At 50.1% G+C, this 16,582-nt stretch overlaps 1 protein-coding gene across 3 annotated transcripts in view; it reads left to right on the plus strand.

Moving 5' to 3' along the window:
* The window catches only part of Sil1 (SIL1 nucleotide exchange factor), a 359,491-nt gene extending 345,716 nt beyond the window's left edge, over positions 1–13,775 (plus strand). For all 3 annotated transcript variants that reach the window (XM_045132285.1, XM_045132284.1, XM_004652447.2), the window contains 3 exons: positions 8,759–8,855; positions 10,814–10,978; positions 13,254–13,775. In XM_045132285.1, the coding sequence (XP_044988220.1) occupies positions 8,759–8,855; positions 10,814–10,978; positions 13,254–13,610 (619 nt within the window). In that variant the 3' untranslated portion in view covers positions 13,611–13,775. The remainder of the gene's footprint in view (positions 1–8,758; positions 8,856–10,813; positions 10,979–13,253) is intronic.
* Positions 13,776–16,582: the final 2,807 nt, after the last annotated feature.

The raw sequence follows: 16,582 nt of genomic DNA on the forward strand, positions 1-16,582 counted from the left end.
CATAGTGAGACCCTAACTCAAAAATACAATACAATAATTAAAAAATAAAAGATGAGGCTGGTTCTCAGAACATAATCACAGGGTGCACTCATAAAGAAGCGGGGCTTTAGAGCCACATCTTCTGAGGCTGTAGTTTAGTTTAATATATGTAAGGCAGGATTTAAAAGAATCTATATTTTAAAAACGTGACCCAAACAAGTGCTTCTTGGAAAAGGACTACTATAGTATCTTGTGTAAAAATATTTTGTGCCAGAAAGTGATGAAGTACAAAGAGATAAGCCAGTATGAAAAGGCACTGATGATTAATTCAGATAATTTAAGCAGCAAAATAATGATAAAGTGAATTATATATTCTATAGACTAAAGAATTTATGAATCCATGATATTATGAATGAATAAATGAATGGATGAAGATCTGTTATTTTAAGCACAGTGCCAACAAGTGACAATAGAAGTGATGGAGTCTGGATGTCCTCATTTGATAGCATTGTAGTAATTAGGCAAGTATTGTCAGTGGATGCCAAAACTAGTGGGTGAGAATTTGATGAGAAACAGATTGCTTTACCATCTCAGTGTGTCCATATAATATCTATTAATTTTAAAAGTTTAAATAGTGTCCTTATAGTAAAACAACCTGGGAGGTACCCATAGTGAAATATTCAAAATGAACATGATCAGTTGTGGGGCTGATTGACATCTTGTGCCCTCTGACACGATATGCTAAGAAAGAAACAACATTGTTTTTTGAGATAGTCCTGCCAAGATGGCTAGCATTAATCTAATCATAAGACAAATCCAAACTGAGGGATGTTGTGCAAGTGGCCTACACCCTTAAATGTCATACAAGACAAGACAGAGTAAGTAAAGGAGAACAAAGAGACATTCGACTCACTTCATCGTGTGAGCCTGGACTGTACCTGGGACCAAGATAATTTTAAAAAGTTATTGATTGATTGATTTATGAGAGTGAGAGGGGGCGGAAAGAGGGGAAAGAAAGATTGAATGGGCACACCAGGGCCTTTAGCCACTGTAAACAAACTCCAGATGCATACACTGCCTTGTTTATCTGACTTTATTTGGGTATTGGGGATTTGATTGTGGGCTTTTAGGCTTTACAAGCAAGCACCTAACTGCTGAGCCACCTCCCAGCTCCCACCCCAGAATGATTTTTCTAAAAAAGATATTATTGGGACAGTTGGTGAATCTGACATTGATAATATATAAATTACTGTTTCAGTGTTAGTTTCCTGATCTGGGACTTGTACTATATATGTTCTTAGGAAATACATTCTAATCTGTTTAGGAGTAAAAGGGTACTTTTCCCAAGAAAAATCTCTTTCAAATGTTTTGAGAAAAGTTCTTGTGAATATTTGTAGAGAGGGGTTTAGTAGAAGCATGCTTACGTAGTTTGTGCAAGCTCCTGGGTTTGACACTGACAGTAACATGAGAGTAGGCAGGAGGGAGGGAAGTGTGGAGGAAGGATAGAAAAGCAATAGCAGGGGCTGGAGAGATGGCTTAGCAGTTAAGGCACTTGCCTGTGAAACCCAAGGACCCAGGTTTGATTCCCCAACACCACCTAAGACAGATGCACATAGTGACACATGCATCTGGAGTTTGTTTGCAGGGGCTCGAGGCCCTGGCACATCCATATTCTCTCTCTCTCTGCCTCTTTCTTTCAAATAGACAAATGAAAGTATTAAAAAGACAAGCAATAGTAAACGTTACTAATTGATTCATCTTGAAGTTACTTTTCTATATTATTACATTTCTGTATTTTTTTTGAGATGTGCTTTTTTTAAAATTGTTTTTTGTTGTTTATTTTTATTTATTTATTTGAGAACAACAGACAGAGAGAGAAAAAGACAGATAGACAGAGAGAGAGAATGAGCACACCAGGGCCTCCAGCCACTGCAAATGAACTCCAGATGCGTGCGCCCTCTTGTGCATCTGGCTAACGTGGGTCCTGGGGAGTCGAGCCTCGAACCGGGGTCCTTAGGCTTCACAGGCAGGTGCTTAACTGCTAAGCCATCTCTCCAGCCCTGAGATGTGTTTCTTGCTATGTTGCCCAGACTGGTCTTGAACTCCTGAGCCCAAATGATCCTCTTGCCTCAGTCCAAAGTGCCCACCATTATGTCTGGTTTACTTTTCTGAAATGTGTATAGTACCCAGCGTGAATGACTGAAGGAAAATAAAGTGCTCCAAGCTAGGGTGAAAGCTACCAAATATCTGTAGGAAGATGATTTGCTAAGCTCCCCTAGAGCCCCCTTTCATCTATTCCTATGTGTGTGTATGTGTGTGTGTGTGTGTGTGTGTGTGTGAGAGAGAGAGAGAGAGAGAGAGAGAGAGAAGACAACGGTGACGACGACAGAGGAGGAGGAAGAGAAAGCAAGCAGCAGCAGCACTGAGCACCTGCTGCTCCATACTTGGTTAAGTGAATGGTTTCTGATGGGGACTGCTTTTGAAGGGGTCAAGGAGGGGCCCACCTCAGGTCCTCGTGTAACTAATAAGGGGCCCCTGTGCTTCTCATGTGGTCAGGTGGTAAAAAGCTGTTATTGTAGGCCAGGTGTTTGTTTCTTTTTGAGGTTTCACACAGCTTCATGAGGCAGGATTGTGCAGGGTTCAGCTTGGCCACACCACCCCAGAGATGTCTCCCTGCACTACTGCATGACATCTTCTCAGAACTTTCCAGAACATTGGCAGTTCTCTCTCTGTAAAGACAATGAAGAAGGCTAAAGAAATGGATATATGGAGAAAGCACTTGCTCTGCTATGGAGTTTGGATCTCCAGTACCCTAATTAAGTTCCAGGTGGGCATGGTGGCCTGTTTGTAATGCTAGCACTCCAGAGAGGGCAAGCGGGGATCCCATGGGGCAAGCTGGCTGGCTAGACTAACCAAGTCAGTGAGCTCTGGGTTTCAGTGAGAGACCCTGCCTTAGTAAAATCAAGTGGCGAGAAACTGAGGAAGTCAACCTCTGCCCTACACACACGTGTGCCTATACACATATTGGCATGCATAGCACATGCATCCCCATACAGATACACACACACACACAATGAAGAGAAGGAATATTTTCCCCTTGAGAAAGCACATTCCTCTTGGGTACGTACAGTGTTCCATGCACACGCCCAGAGGCCAGAGTCTGGTAGATGCACGCTCTGCATCAGGGTTTCACCTTAGTGTTGCTGGCTCAAGCTAACTTGTCAACCTCCCGCTACGTCCCGTCCTGAGCTCTGCCTTTTCCGGTGATTCACATTTACCTCTCAGTCCTTGTTCTGATTATCTCTCGAGCATGAATAGCAGTTACGTGTTTGGTGCTGGGACACAACTCCTGACCAGAAGCAGCTTATAGGAGGAAAGGATTTCTTCTAGGCTTATAGTTTGAAAGGGAAGCATCATGGTGGAGAAAGCATGGGATCCTTCCTGCTCACATCATAGGAGCAAGAGTGAGCTAGCTTTGGCAGGTGGGTTGGGCTAACTAGCCCTAAGGTCTACTCCCAGCAACTCGCCACCTCTAGCAAGGTTCCAACTTGAGATGGTTAAATTCTCTTGTCAACTGAATCAGATTAGTATCTCATTGGTGAGTCTGTGAGGGTGTTTCTAGGAAGTAGAACTGAGGGAGTAAGGCATTCCCCTAGAGCAGGTGCCCCTTCCGGTGGAGGATTTTATATAAAGAAGTTCTGAGAGAACACAGTACTTCACATGCCTGCCTGCCTGTGCTGCTCGCTGTTGAGTGCTTTTTACCTGGCAGCCCGCTCACAGCATCACACATCCCCAGCCGCTGAGTGAGCCTGCTCTCAACGCCCAGTAGGGCTGGGCTAATTAACGCCAATGCCGCCCCCAGCAACGCACTTGCTCCAGCAGGGCTGCACCTCCCCAAGGTTCCACCAGCTGGAGATGAAGGAAGGAAGCTTAATCATGAACATTTGATGCCTGGGGGAGTAGTTTCCATTCAAACCACCACAACATCGTTTCTGAGTAAGTTTGAGATCACGGTGGTAGCCCTTGGACCTGTGCAGGAACACAGGACCCAGCACTCCAAAGGGCTCATGTTTGGCCTCTTGCCATGCTGCACTTTCTAATAATCTTTGAAGGGGGTCCACATTTCCTTATTGTACTTGAGCTAAAATGTGCAGCCAGTTCTGAGGGTCGTAGATAGAACAAGGTGGGCCCAGGACCTGTATCAGGCAGCGTTCTCATGTGTATTCTCGCATGGCCTGGTTGCGATCCTAAGGCCAGCTCTTCCATCCCTCTCTTACCCAGACACTTGCTTGCCTGAGCTAAAATATAGCCAGTGACCCTTGGCAGACCGCCCATATTGCTGTCACCTTGACGTGAACGTTTTGTTTTTTGCAAATGCAATCATTTCCAATTCTGTGAGGCTCCCACTCCCTGCCACCTCCCATAAGAGTCCCAGAGCAGCAGCTGCTGCTGTCCCTCTGCACACAGACAGCTGACATGCCTGCCGCTTGTGAACACCCCAGTCATCCAAGTGCCAGTGGTATTTATTCAGTCCAGCCGGCTTAGCTCTGAACAAGGCTCATTCTCATGTATCACATTGGAAGTGAACTACATTCTTAATGTCCTTCTGTGGACTTTGAAGACACTAGTGATAGTGATCATCACTGGAGGGAAGCCAGGCTCTTGCTTTTTTTCAATACCCCTGTCAGGACACCCACCTTCCAGCCACCATGACTGGCCCTCTCCAGGCCTGGATGGAAGCTGTGGTACAGAACCCGTGGACTGAGAAGGGTGGGACAGGTGTGCATGTGCTTGAGGCACCTGGGCTGAGTGGAACTGTCCTCAAGGATATGGTCAGACCTTACGTAGTGAACCCACTATAATTGTGGTGTGTCTGCAAAAGATGGGCTAGCCTTTGGATACTTGTGAGCCGTTTTGTCTCTAACACAAGATAGTCTTTGAACTGCCTCCTAGCTAAGCAAATCATCAAGGGGCTTACCAAGGTTATCAGCCACCGTTCACAGGATTCCCACCAACAGTCCTCCAGCCCCTGGCCCTTGCACATCCGTAGACCTCCCTCTGAGCTACTTGAGCATCTTCCCCAGAGCACATGTCCATGGGCATTGAGGGCCTATGGCTGACTGCCTGGGAGAGGTGGCCTCTTTCTGGGAGCAGGTAATGTCTGTCCAGAGCAGACTGTGCAGAAAGCCCCTGGCTCTGCTGTCTGTTCCTGTCAGGATGGACTAGAAGTCATCTGGAGACTCAGACCCACTCTTTCCCACCCTCCTGCTTTTCCTCAATCCTTTGATGTGGCAGCACCAGTAGGCCGTTTGAGGTTGTTTTATGGAATCCTTAAAGTGAGCACATGGGGGAGAGGCACCTCTTGCAGTGTGGACATGTGGGAAGGCCAAGCACCCTCCAGGCCCTGGTGACCAGGACTGTGCCCTGCCCCACAGATCATGTGTGAACTGTGCTGAGATGAAAAAGTGGTTTTAGCAACTCAAAAGAGATCCTCAAGTGGTCTTTTTTTTTTTTTCTGTTTTGCATCATAGGATTCCATTCCTTTCTATTCTAAATGGGTTTCCCTACCTGGGGAGAGAATGAGCCTACCTGTGAGAGGGCCAGTGGGCTGTGGGCACATGGCTGCAGGTAGCTGCTGCTTGGGGAACATGAGAGCTTCTCTGCTTGGCTTCTGCTCTACAAGATGGAGGCACTCTGGCACAGAGCCATGATGGTGGGTGCTGTGGTGATGCATGCTACCATGAGAGGGCCCGTGGGGATGGATGAGTACCTTGGTACTCCCTCTGGCTGATGTGCTGTAGGGCTTCACAGTCCCCCTTCTTTGGGAGACAGCATTTGATGTTTGTGTGAACTTCTCAGTAGTCATCTCTTGGTAGACCCTGCCAGCTGCGTGAGTGTTGTGCCGGCACATGATGGCAGACCAGCCCTAATTAGCTCCTCTGTTGATGAAACGGCTGCCTGCCTCAAGTCAGGGAGGCAGAGGATGGGGGACTCTGACCGAGGCCCCACACTGAGATGCCTGCCTGTTTGGAGGGGAGCTGTCAGCCTGCCCTCCCTTGTGACTCCAGCTCCCCTCCAGACTCCAGGTACTGCAGTGGAGCTACCATGGGGTAGGCAGCATCCTTTCTGGGGAGAGGGTGCTGGAATGCAGAGGGATGGAGGCCATGTGTTCTAGGTCTGCTTTTAACCGTGAAGTTAGTTCCTAGTAGGAACAGGAGGGCCAGGCCGTTTCTAGGAATGACTTGGCTCCTCTGCACTCCATGCAGCCAGGATTGACACCAGCTGTGGGGTAGGCCACACTTGAGGATACTCTCTCTCCTGTTACTTGCCTGCGCCTTTTTCTGGACTGACCAAGAGTCAACTCTTGATTTTCTACACCTGCAACACTGTTAGGGGTACTAGAAAGCCTTCTGGCTAGAGGTTGGGGTTTGGGAGGGACAATTGCTTTGGTGTGTCTCCGGGTTGTTGGTGGCCTCTGTGACAAAGGTAAGTCAGCCAGAGACTTAGCATACTTTGTGATCATGTCTGGGTGGACGTGACTGTCACCATCTGAACCTTAGTCTGCCTCTGCTGTTCTTATGAGCAGGTGGGGGTGGTCTGACTGTGAAATTTTGGTCTTTCTTGAGAATCTGACCCCACAGGATTCTGCGCTTGGCATATGCTCCATAACTCATCATTGATGTGATTATAGAAGGCAGGGACCATGGTACATGTCTATAATCTTAGCACTTGAGAGACTGAAGCAGGAAGATTGTAGTAAGTTGGACTACATGGTAAGACCCTGCTTCAAAACAAAACAGGGGCCATGGGGAGGGCTTGGTGGGTAAGAGCGCTCGCTGCACACGCACGGGTACTTGGGATCCCTCGCACCCACATAAACAGCTGGGCATTGCTGCACATGCCTATAGACCGGGCACTGAGGAGGCAGAAAGAGGAGGATCGCTGGGGCTTGCTGGCTAGCCAGTCTACTGTGGCAAAGTCCAGGTGTAGTGAGAGATCCAGACTCAAGGAAATGGGGCCGGAGAGGGATAGAGGAGGGTACCTAATGTCATGCTGGTGCCACACATGTGCGTATGGATTATACACATTTGCACACATACATGCATATACTCCATACTCACATACATATACACACTGTATACACCAAAACAAACAGTAACAATAAACAACCCTGAAAACAAAAATAGAGAAGGAGGACTGGTAAAATAGCTTAGCCATTAAGGCGTTTGCCTGCTAAGCCTAAGGACCCTGATTCGATTCCCCAGGACCCACATAAGCCAGATGCACAAGGGGGCGCATATGTCTGGAGTTTGTTTACAGTGGCTGGAGGCCCTGACGCACCCATTCTCTCTCTCTCTCTGTCTCTTTCTGTCTCTCTCTGTCACTCTCAAATAAATTTAAAAAACTTTATTTTTTAAAGAAAAAAACTTTAAAAAAAAACCACTTTTTATTTTTTAAAATAGAGAAGGAGGGACCTGCAAAAGGGTACCTTTAGCTTGTCTTTGCAGCCATGGCCCCTGCCTGGTATCCTGCCTAATGGAGAACCTCCTTTGTTCACCCAGGAGGGCTGGGCTTAGAATGCTTCATCTGTTTTTTAAAAAATATTATCATTATTATTATTGTTGTTGTTGTTTATTTATTTGTTTTATATAGGGTTTCACTGTAGTCCAGGTTGACATGGAATTTACTATGTAGGGTTGTCTCAAACTCACAGTGATCCTCCTAGCTCTGCCTCCTGAGTGCTGGAATTAAAGAGGTGCACCACTACGCCTGGCTTCATTTTTATTTGACAGAGGAGAGAGAGAGAGAGTGGGGCATGCCAGGGCCTCCAGCCGCTGCAAACGAACTCCAGGTGCGTGTGCCACATGTGCCACCTTGTGCATCTGACTTGTGGGGGCCCTGGGGAATCAAACCTGGGTCCTTCGGCTTCGTAAGCAAGTGCCTTAGCCACTAAGCTATCTCTCCAGCCCTGAAATGCTTCTTCTCATGGCATCACGGATTCAGTCCAGAATGAGCAGAGGCCATGCCAGGTGTAACTGGCATCATCCACATGTGTTGTTGGCCTGTTTGTTGTTGCGTATGTGTTCGTTCATTCTCTGTAGGCAGGCTGTATGCCGCGGCAGGCCGTGTGCTGAGCATGGAGAATCTGGGGATGAGGTCACAGTCGCTGCTCTGGTCCAGCCCTGACTGGAGACGCGGGATGGTCCTATATGAGATCTGCTTGGTGTTCAGAGGCTCCGTGGCTCCTGTGCTTTGCCACGGCCTTCCTCCCCCACAGTGTTCTGCTGGCAGAGCACTGAACAGGACAGGAAGGGCACCTGGCCCTGGCCTCCAGGAGCTCCACACCTAGAGGGAGCAGGGCTGTTAGTGACCACTTCTCACTGTGTGGTGTGCCTGGGCTCCTGGAAGGAGTTCCCAAGGCTGGCATGGGAGTGCTGAAGGAGGCTAGAGCAGCACCTTTGAATGCTGCTTCAGTGTCAGTGCCAGAGTGGCCAGGCCAACGGCAGCAGAGGTAATTTATTATCTAGATCACCCCGTCCACTTTCTGCTGAGCAGCAGCAGGCTGGCTTGTGACCTTTGGCTCTGTAGGCCTTTATACCCAGGTGGGTCCGCACCCATTAACCTCCATTTCCCTAGCTGAGTTCTAGCTTGTTCTAGGTGGGAACCACCTCTTGTGCTCCTTGCCTCGCCAGGGAAGCCTGGTGTGGTATCAGCTCCTTAGCCCCCTCCATCCTGTGCCTAGCAGAGTAGTCACTGTTTCCTGTGCTTCTTCTTCCAGCAACCCAAAGGTCCAGGTGGAGGCCATTGAAGGGGGAGCCCTGCAGAAGCTGCTTGTTATCCTGGCCACAGAGCAGCCTCTCACTGCCAAGAAGAAGGCAAGTTCTTGTCTGTCCTTCCTGCCCAGCCCCCATGCAGGGTCTGAAAGACAGGCTCACTTTCTATGCATGCCATCCTTGACCTGAGCATCACCCAGTGGATGTTGAGAGAGAGTTCTCACAGTCAAGTTAGAGTTCCCTTTTTGTTGATGGGACAAGGCACCCAACCAAAAGCAGCAGATGGGAGGAGAAGCTTTTATTTTGGCTTACAGTCTCGAGGGAAAGCTCCATGATGGCAGGGGAAGGCATGGCATGAGCAGAGGCTGGACATCACCTCTGCCACAGCAGCAGCAGAATGAGCCAAGCTCTGGCAAGGGGGAGCTGGATTTAACAGCCCTAAGCCTGCCTGCAATAGCACACCTCCTCCAGGCAAGCCTCCACCTCCCAAACTGTCATCACCCTGGAGACCAAGCATTCAAAACACATGAGCTTAAAGGGGACATCTGAATCAAACCACCACATTCTGCTTCTGGTCCCCATAAACTGAGGAGAGGATCATCCATGATATAAAATATAATGCTTTCAGTCCAGCTCGAAAAGTTCCCATAGTTTTTATCAATCCTAACATGTTCAAACATCCATATAGTTTAAGGTCTCTTAACTGAGCTTATAAAAACAAAAAAGACATAATGGCACAGAGTGAACATTCACACTGTAAAAGTGGCATTGCAAGGAAAGATTGAACTAATGCAAGGTCTAAAATAGGGTAAACATTAAAACCTGAAGTCTATGTCCACCTGAGACCCAAAACAAAATTTCTGGAGTTCCAATTCCATCCCTCCATCTGGGCTGCTCAGAGCCCAGGAACAATCATCCTGAGCCACAGCTGTCCTTGACTGCTGTCTCATAGTCATTGCATCTCAGTAGCAGTCCTGGGGTCTCCACTTTAACCCACAGTTTATCCTCATGGCTCCACTGGACCTCCACATAAGAACTCCAGCAACCCTAACTCACATCACCCAATGGCCATATGACCCCCTTTTCCTGTATTTGTTATACTTCCATAGTTCCAGATGAGCTACAAAATTTGTTAATCCAGGGGCAAGGAAATAAAGTTCACTTTGAAGAACAGGACACACCTTCATTCAGGTCCCTACATTCTAAAGAGTCAGCATTTTCAAGCTGGGCGTGGTGGCGCACACCTTTAATCCCAGCACTCAGGAGGCAGAGGTAGGAGGATCACTGTGAGTTCAAGTCACTGTAATACTACACAGTGAATTCCAGGTTGGCCTGAGCTAGAGTGAGACCTTACCTTAAAAAAAAAAAAAAAAAAAAAGGGTCAGCATTTTCCAACTGTCTCAGTGAGGACCAGCTGTCTCAATCTCAACGGTAGTAATCTCTCAAAGAATTGCAGTCGAAGCAGGCAGTGGTCTCCAGCCTGACTTCCACTTCTACCTGGGCCAGATCCTTCTTCTTACACCAGCCATTTCTTCTAAACTCAACCCTGCTCAAGTTTTCATGACACAGACAGAATGCAGCAAGCCTCTCACACAAACTGCTTCTACCCCAGTCCAGACAGAGCTCTTTCTTCCTCTCATAAGCTACACTTGCAAGGTCCACATTTAGATCTCTCAGTTCTCACCACAGTTCTCACCAGCATGGATCATCAAACTCTGCCTTCAGTACTACAAGGTGTCTGTTAGGCCAAGATTTCTTATCCTTCCATACTCTTCCCGCAAATCCGTTCCAATGGGTCAAAACCACACAGTCCGGTTTTTAGCAGCTACAACCCCTTTCCTCTGGTACCAATTTTCTGTTGTAATTATCTTCTCTGTTGCTAGGAAAAACACCCAATTAAAAAGCAGCTAAAGGTAGCTGAGGTACTGCTTGACTTTTACCATCCTGCATTCTGGGGTTGCAGCTGTACCTAAGAGTTATGGGGGAGGGGCCAGGAAGCGTGGAGGCTGAACAGAGGCAGATCTGGGCGGCTCTCATGTATCCCTATTCTGTGCCTCCAGGTCTTGTTTGCACTGTGCTCCCTGCTGCGCCACTTCCCCTATGCCCAGCAGCAGTTCCTGAAGCTGGGGGGCCTGCAGGTCCTTAGAAGCCTGGTGCAAGAGAAAAGCACCGAAGTACTGGCTGTGCGTGTGGTCACCCTGCTGTATGACCTGGTCACTGAGAAGGTGAGAGCCTGGGCTCGCTCTGCTTCTCCTTACTTGGCTATGTGTCAGCATCTGGCAGTTTGGTTCAGGCCCCTCCTCTATTTCTTCAGTCCATCTTTCTGTCCAAATAAATAGATGGACAGACACATGGATGGATGGCAGACAGATGGAAGAGACATGCACATCAAAAAAAGATGTCCTGTGGGACATGACACCTCAGCTGAAAACCTGCAGTCTAGCAAAGAGGGGGACACACTGGCAGTGGTCAGGGCCAAGTGTGCAGGCACGCAGGCAGTGAGACTGAAGGCAGAGGCGGGTGGTAAGGAGTAGGTGGGATGGAGCCTTAGAGCCATGCAGCAGCCAAGGGAACAAGGAGCCAGGTTGGCATGGTGTTGACTGTCAGGATTCTGGAAACCTGGAGACACTTCCTTTGGGGACTTTGGCTATGGGCAGGGCTCAGATGGCTGTACTTGAGAGCCCTAGGGGTATGGCAGTGGCTCACCACCTGGGGAGACACTTGGTACCCAGCCCACTTGGGTCTTGCAAATCTGAGAAACATCTTAATTAAAGAAAAGAAGTAGCTAGGCCTGGATTTCTAATTTAGCCTCTGCACAGGGCTGTCTACATTGCTTCTGTGACCACATGCTCCTCAGAGCAGCCAACTCCTGACTGGTGGAGTTGTATGGGAATGTGTCTGGAAGGGGGAGCTGTACTTCCCAGACCCTGGGCTAGCAGGATGGGTACCAGAAGGGTATGAGGGGGACCGGGCCAAGCCCTTGGAGAGAGTTGTCTTTCTCATCAGAAATGCCAAGTTGTGAAGGGTTTGGAGCTGGCACACTGGCTACCAGAAAGGATTGGAGGGAGGGAGGTGAGACAAGACAAGGGGCTGCAGACAGTGGCAAGGAGCATGGGATGTATTTGGGAGGTGAGACTGGCAGGATTTGGGGGATTGTAGAAAATGAGAACATGGTTACTGTTAACCTGTCTCTAGATCCTGAAGCCCTCCCCTGGCCCATGGCCTGGTGCTGCCACGTGGAGGCCCTGGCCTTTGCCTGGGCTTCCCTCTTGACTTGCCTGTCCTCGCTGTTCTTGGTCAGGGCACAGCTTCCTGCTTCCTTCTTGGAGGCACATCTAGTGTGGGCACACGGGAACCCTCCGCAGCCTCTTCACGTTTGAAATAAACTGATGCTTAGCTGGCAGCAAGGTGGAACTACTGAGGGAGCTAAATTTCTGCCCTTTACAGACATAGGTCAAGCATGTGACTCTCCAAACTCTCCCCAACCCCCCATGCCTTGGCATAAAGCCACCCTGTTCAGAGGCACGTCCAGGACTCTGTGTTCTGAGCCCCAGCCTGGCCCCCAGGCTTTTTTGAACAGAACAACCTGCTAACATGACCCAGACTCAGACCCAGGCCTGCTGTGGTCCTTCTGTGTGCACTGGTCCTCCACCCTTGTCCCACACAACTCCCCTTTAACCAAGACTGAGGCAGTAACACCCTCCTTTATCCGCAAGCTCTGCTAGCACTGACTACCAAAGATGGGACAATGGTGACCATGATGCTTGTACCTACGAAGCTGACATTTGGGGTCACAGTACACAGAGGCAGGCATCCATTGTGTGCTGGGCATTGGCTCTTCCCTCCTTTCACTGTGTGCTCCAATATGCTCCAAGAGAGATGAAGGCTTTGGGCTTCATGGAGGCTAAATGCCAGTCCATAGTTCATGCTCACTCAGCTAGTCATTAGTGGAACAGGGTGATTTTTTTTTCTTTTGGTATTTTGTGATGGGGTTTCATGTAGTCCAGGCTGGCCTCAGTGTTGATTTGTAGCTGAGATGACCTTGAACTCCTGACCTCCTGCCTCTACCTTCAAGTGCTGGGATTCCAGGCATGAGCTATTATACCCACCTTGGAGCAGGAATTTGAACCCATGCTGTGTGGTTTAAACTCTTCATGCTATTTTAAATTTTTTTCTTCTCTTGCTAGGCTCTGGGAGCAGGAACCGGGACTCCAACTTAGTTTCTCTGGCACCTGGCACTGTGCACAGGTGTCTTGATGAGTGGATGAGAGAGTGACTGAACAGATGGATGGGTAGATGATGAAACATCAGTACAGTCAGGAGTCCATTTGGCTGTCTCCCAGAAGGGCCGCAGAGGCCCAGAGTTCTGGAGAAAGTAGTTGGGCCTTGTGGCTTAGCCTCATGTCTTCACCCCTCATGGGAAGGGCTGGTCCAGAGCAAGCTGACTGCTGTCTATTTTCTCCCCACCACGCCACTGCCACTGGGCGCCTGGCTGTGCAGATGTTTGCTGAGGAGGAGGCGGAGCTGACCCAGGATTCATCCCCAGAGAAGCTCCAGCAGTACCGCCAGGTGCACCTCCTGCCAGGCCTGCGGGAACAGGGCTGGTGTGAGATCACTGCCAACCTGCTGGCACTGCCTGAGCATGATGCCCGTGAGAAGGTGCTACAGACACTGGGCGCTTTACTGGCCACCTGCCGGGACCGCTACCGTCAAGACCCCCAGCTCAGCCGGACACTGGGAAGCCTACAGGCCGAGTACCAAGTGCTGGCTGCCCTGGAACTCCAAGAAGGCGACGATGAGGGCTACTTCCGGGAGCTGCTGGCCTCCGTCAGTGGCTTACTGAAGGAGCTGAGATGAGTCCTGACACTGGCAGCAGGATGGTCTGGGAGGCTGCCAGTGAGGCCAGGGGCCAGGAGTGTAGGTGGGCTTTTCAGGGGACATCAGGCAGGAGGGAGGCCCTCTCTGCTGGGACTTGAGTTTCATCTGAGCCCATCTGACGTGGCCATTAAAGGGTGGTATGAAGACTTGTGGTTGGTCTCGTGAGTCCGTGTGGTTGGGCTCAGCCCTGTGGTTGAGGACAGAGACTGGGAGGCCCGAGGGTACTCAGAGAGCCACTGTGGTGGGTCTCTGGGGACATTGTGGGTGGTTGGCCCAGGGCGAGAGGCTCCACTTGTAAAGGCCTAGTCTTGGGAACCTCCAGGTGTTTATCAGGCAGTAGCTCTGTGACCTTGAAAATTCCTTAATTTCTGACAAAAGACAGTATTACTACGGACTGTAGAAACGGTCCCTGACAGTGTAGACTTAGGACTATTACTAGTGAGAGACAGTGTGCATAGAGCACTGCAGCGCTAAGCAACCCGGCCTGTCCTTTCCCCTCCCCAGACACGAGGATAGCCTGGGGGATCATCGCTCCCCTGTACCTGGATCCAAGGCCTGGGGGTGTCTCACAGGCTTCTGTGATACCCCGGCTGTTGCCAAAGCCATTGTGGCTGGGCGTGAGCTATGGGAGAGCAATGGGGGTGGCTGTTGAGCACAGCCTTGCTGTGGGAGAAAAGTGATTTTGCTTTAGCTTGCAGTGGAAGCTCAGGCAAGGCAGGCCTACCCAGCCCATCCAACATGGCCGAGGTGCCCTCTGTGCCCTTGGCCATTCCTAAGTCCAGTCAGGAGCTGGCCAAGCCCAAGGAATGGGTCTCCAGGTGGAAGTGGCTCTCTACCCCAGAGAGGCTAAGTACCAGGATGGGAGACTACTGCAAGTTGCCATAGCAACTCCAGCTCTGGGCTTTCCTGATTTGGATTCTGGTGAGTTTGTTTTTCTGTCTTTGCCAATGCACTATAGGCTGGCTCCTGCTGGCTCAGGCAGCCCTCCCAGCCCCCAAGAAGGCAAGTTGGGAAGGTCAGTCTGGGGCAGTCTGGCTTGTAGAAATCTCACTTCATTGAGCTGAGGTGAAACAGGCCCAGAGAAACACAGGGCAAGAGGGTGGTCTTGCTCCTCGCAGACCTTCCTCTGTGTCTTCCTCTTAGCCCCTCCTTGCCTGCCTCATGCTACCATACCCAGGAAGTCCTGGGAGGAACTGTGGTCAAGAGAGCCTGGAAGGGCAGGTGGGAAGTGGGAGCCTCATGCTGGTGCTTAGGAGAGGCCCTTGGTCTCAGAGCCAGCGACCATAGGGAACAGAATTACAGTCTGCCAACTGCTGGGTACCACTGCCTTTCAGCTTTTAAAACCTCATAGCTATGGTGGTGCTATTTTAGAGAGGAAGGAACAGTGGCTCAGGGAAGCTGATTGTACTGTGCCAACTATGCTGTGGGAGGCTTATACAGAGTTCAGCTTGACGTTAATGAAGGAGACCTGGCAGCAATGGCAGAACACTTTTGCCACACAGAGCAGAGCAGGGTTCAGAAAGGCATACCAGGGACTGGCTATAGCCAAGGTCAAGGGACACTTCGGAGATGCTAGCAGGCTCTGTGGGTGGGTTTAAGAAAGGGGCAAAATGAGTTCGAGGCCACCCTGAGATTACATAGCGAATTCCAGGTCAGCCTGTGCTAGAGTGAGACCCTACCTTGAAAAAAGAAAGAAAGAAAAGGAAGGAAGGGGCAGAGGGCTGGAGAGATGGCTTAGCAATTAAGGCACTTGCCTGAGAAGCCTAAGGGCTCGTGTTGGACTCTCCACATAAGCCAGACGCACAGTGATGCAAGTGTGCAGTGTCACATATGCTCACAGAGGGATGCAGGCATCTGGAGTTCAACTGCAGTGGCTGGAGGCCTCGGCACACCAATTCTCTCTCTCTCTTGTAGTCTATCTCTTGCATGAAAGGAGGGTAAGATATAAGGCTACAACAGCTGGCTAGCATGGTGAGGAGCTGTGGGGTGTGCCTGCTCATCCTTGCAAAGGCGGGGCAGAGGCAGGGCCAGCCAGAATAGGGGAAGCTGTGGAGGAGAACAAGCCAAGGCCCCAGCTAGTAGCAGGATGGGACTGAGCTAGAGAAGGGTTTCCACGAAAGGAGTACCACGACTAGAGGTTTGATTTAGGTCCCCAGTGTCTCTTCTGCCCCCTCCCTCCCCGCCCCCACATGCTGCACAGATAGCGTACCTGTACTGCTGAGAGCGCTCTGGGTGATCCCTAGGGGCAAGGGAAGAGGTTCTGGGGACTGCAGCGAGGAGCTGGCCCGCTTCCAGGCTCCAGTCGCAGGCTGGCCGGGGGAGCAGTTCTCCTCTCCCCTTGGCCCCTTTAGAGCTGGAAAGGAATATGATGTGCTTGTTTTGCCCTCATCTAGGTTCCGCATGGTTCCTCCAAGGTGCCAGAAAGCCAGGGTTCTGGCTCAGACCGCTTAGGCACATGTTCTGGTCCTACACCGTGATTCATCATTGCTTGGGTCTGCAGGTCTGGAGAGAACCCCCTTTTTGCCTTCCCTTTCAGTGCTGTCCTAGGAGCTACAGCTAAGGAGGGCAGCCTGGGCTTGGAGGCTGGGCAGGGAATAGTGGCAGGACACAGCCACCAGAACCGGACGACGCGAGCTCTTCCTGCCAGCGTGCGGAAGCGGCCTCCTCCTCTTCCCACCTGTCATAGGTCGAGTCAACAGAGCTCTACCTGATGGGCGGGACAAGACAGACTTCCAGCTGGCTCACGCCTGATTATGAGTGCCCTCCACCTGGCACAGGCCCTCTATGTGAGGATGAAGGGAAAGGGAGCAGAGTGGTGGCAGAAGGCCCCACCCTAGGCATGTTTTCTTGGTTTTTTTTTTTTAATTGTTATTTATTCATTTAGACACATGTGTATGGATGGGTGTGCCAGGGTCTCTCGCCACTGCAAACAAAGGCCAGATGCTTGTGCC

The sequence above is a fragment of the Jaculus jaculus genome, chromosome 13 (assembly GCF_020740685.1).
Source record: "Jaculus jaculus isolate mJacJac1 chromosome 13, mJacJac1.mat.Y.cur, whole genome shotgun sequence".
NCBI classification, from domain to species: domain Eukaryota; kingdom Metazoa; phylum Chordata; class Mammalia; order Rodentia; family Dipodidae; genus Jaculus; species Jaculus jaculus.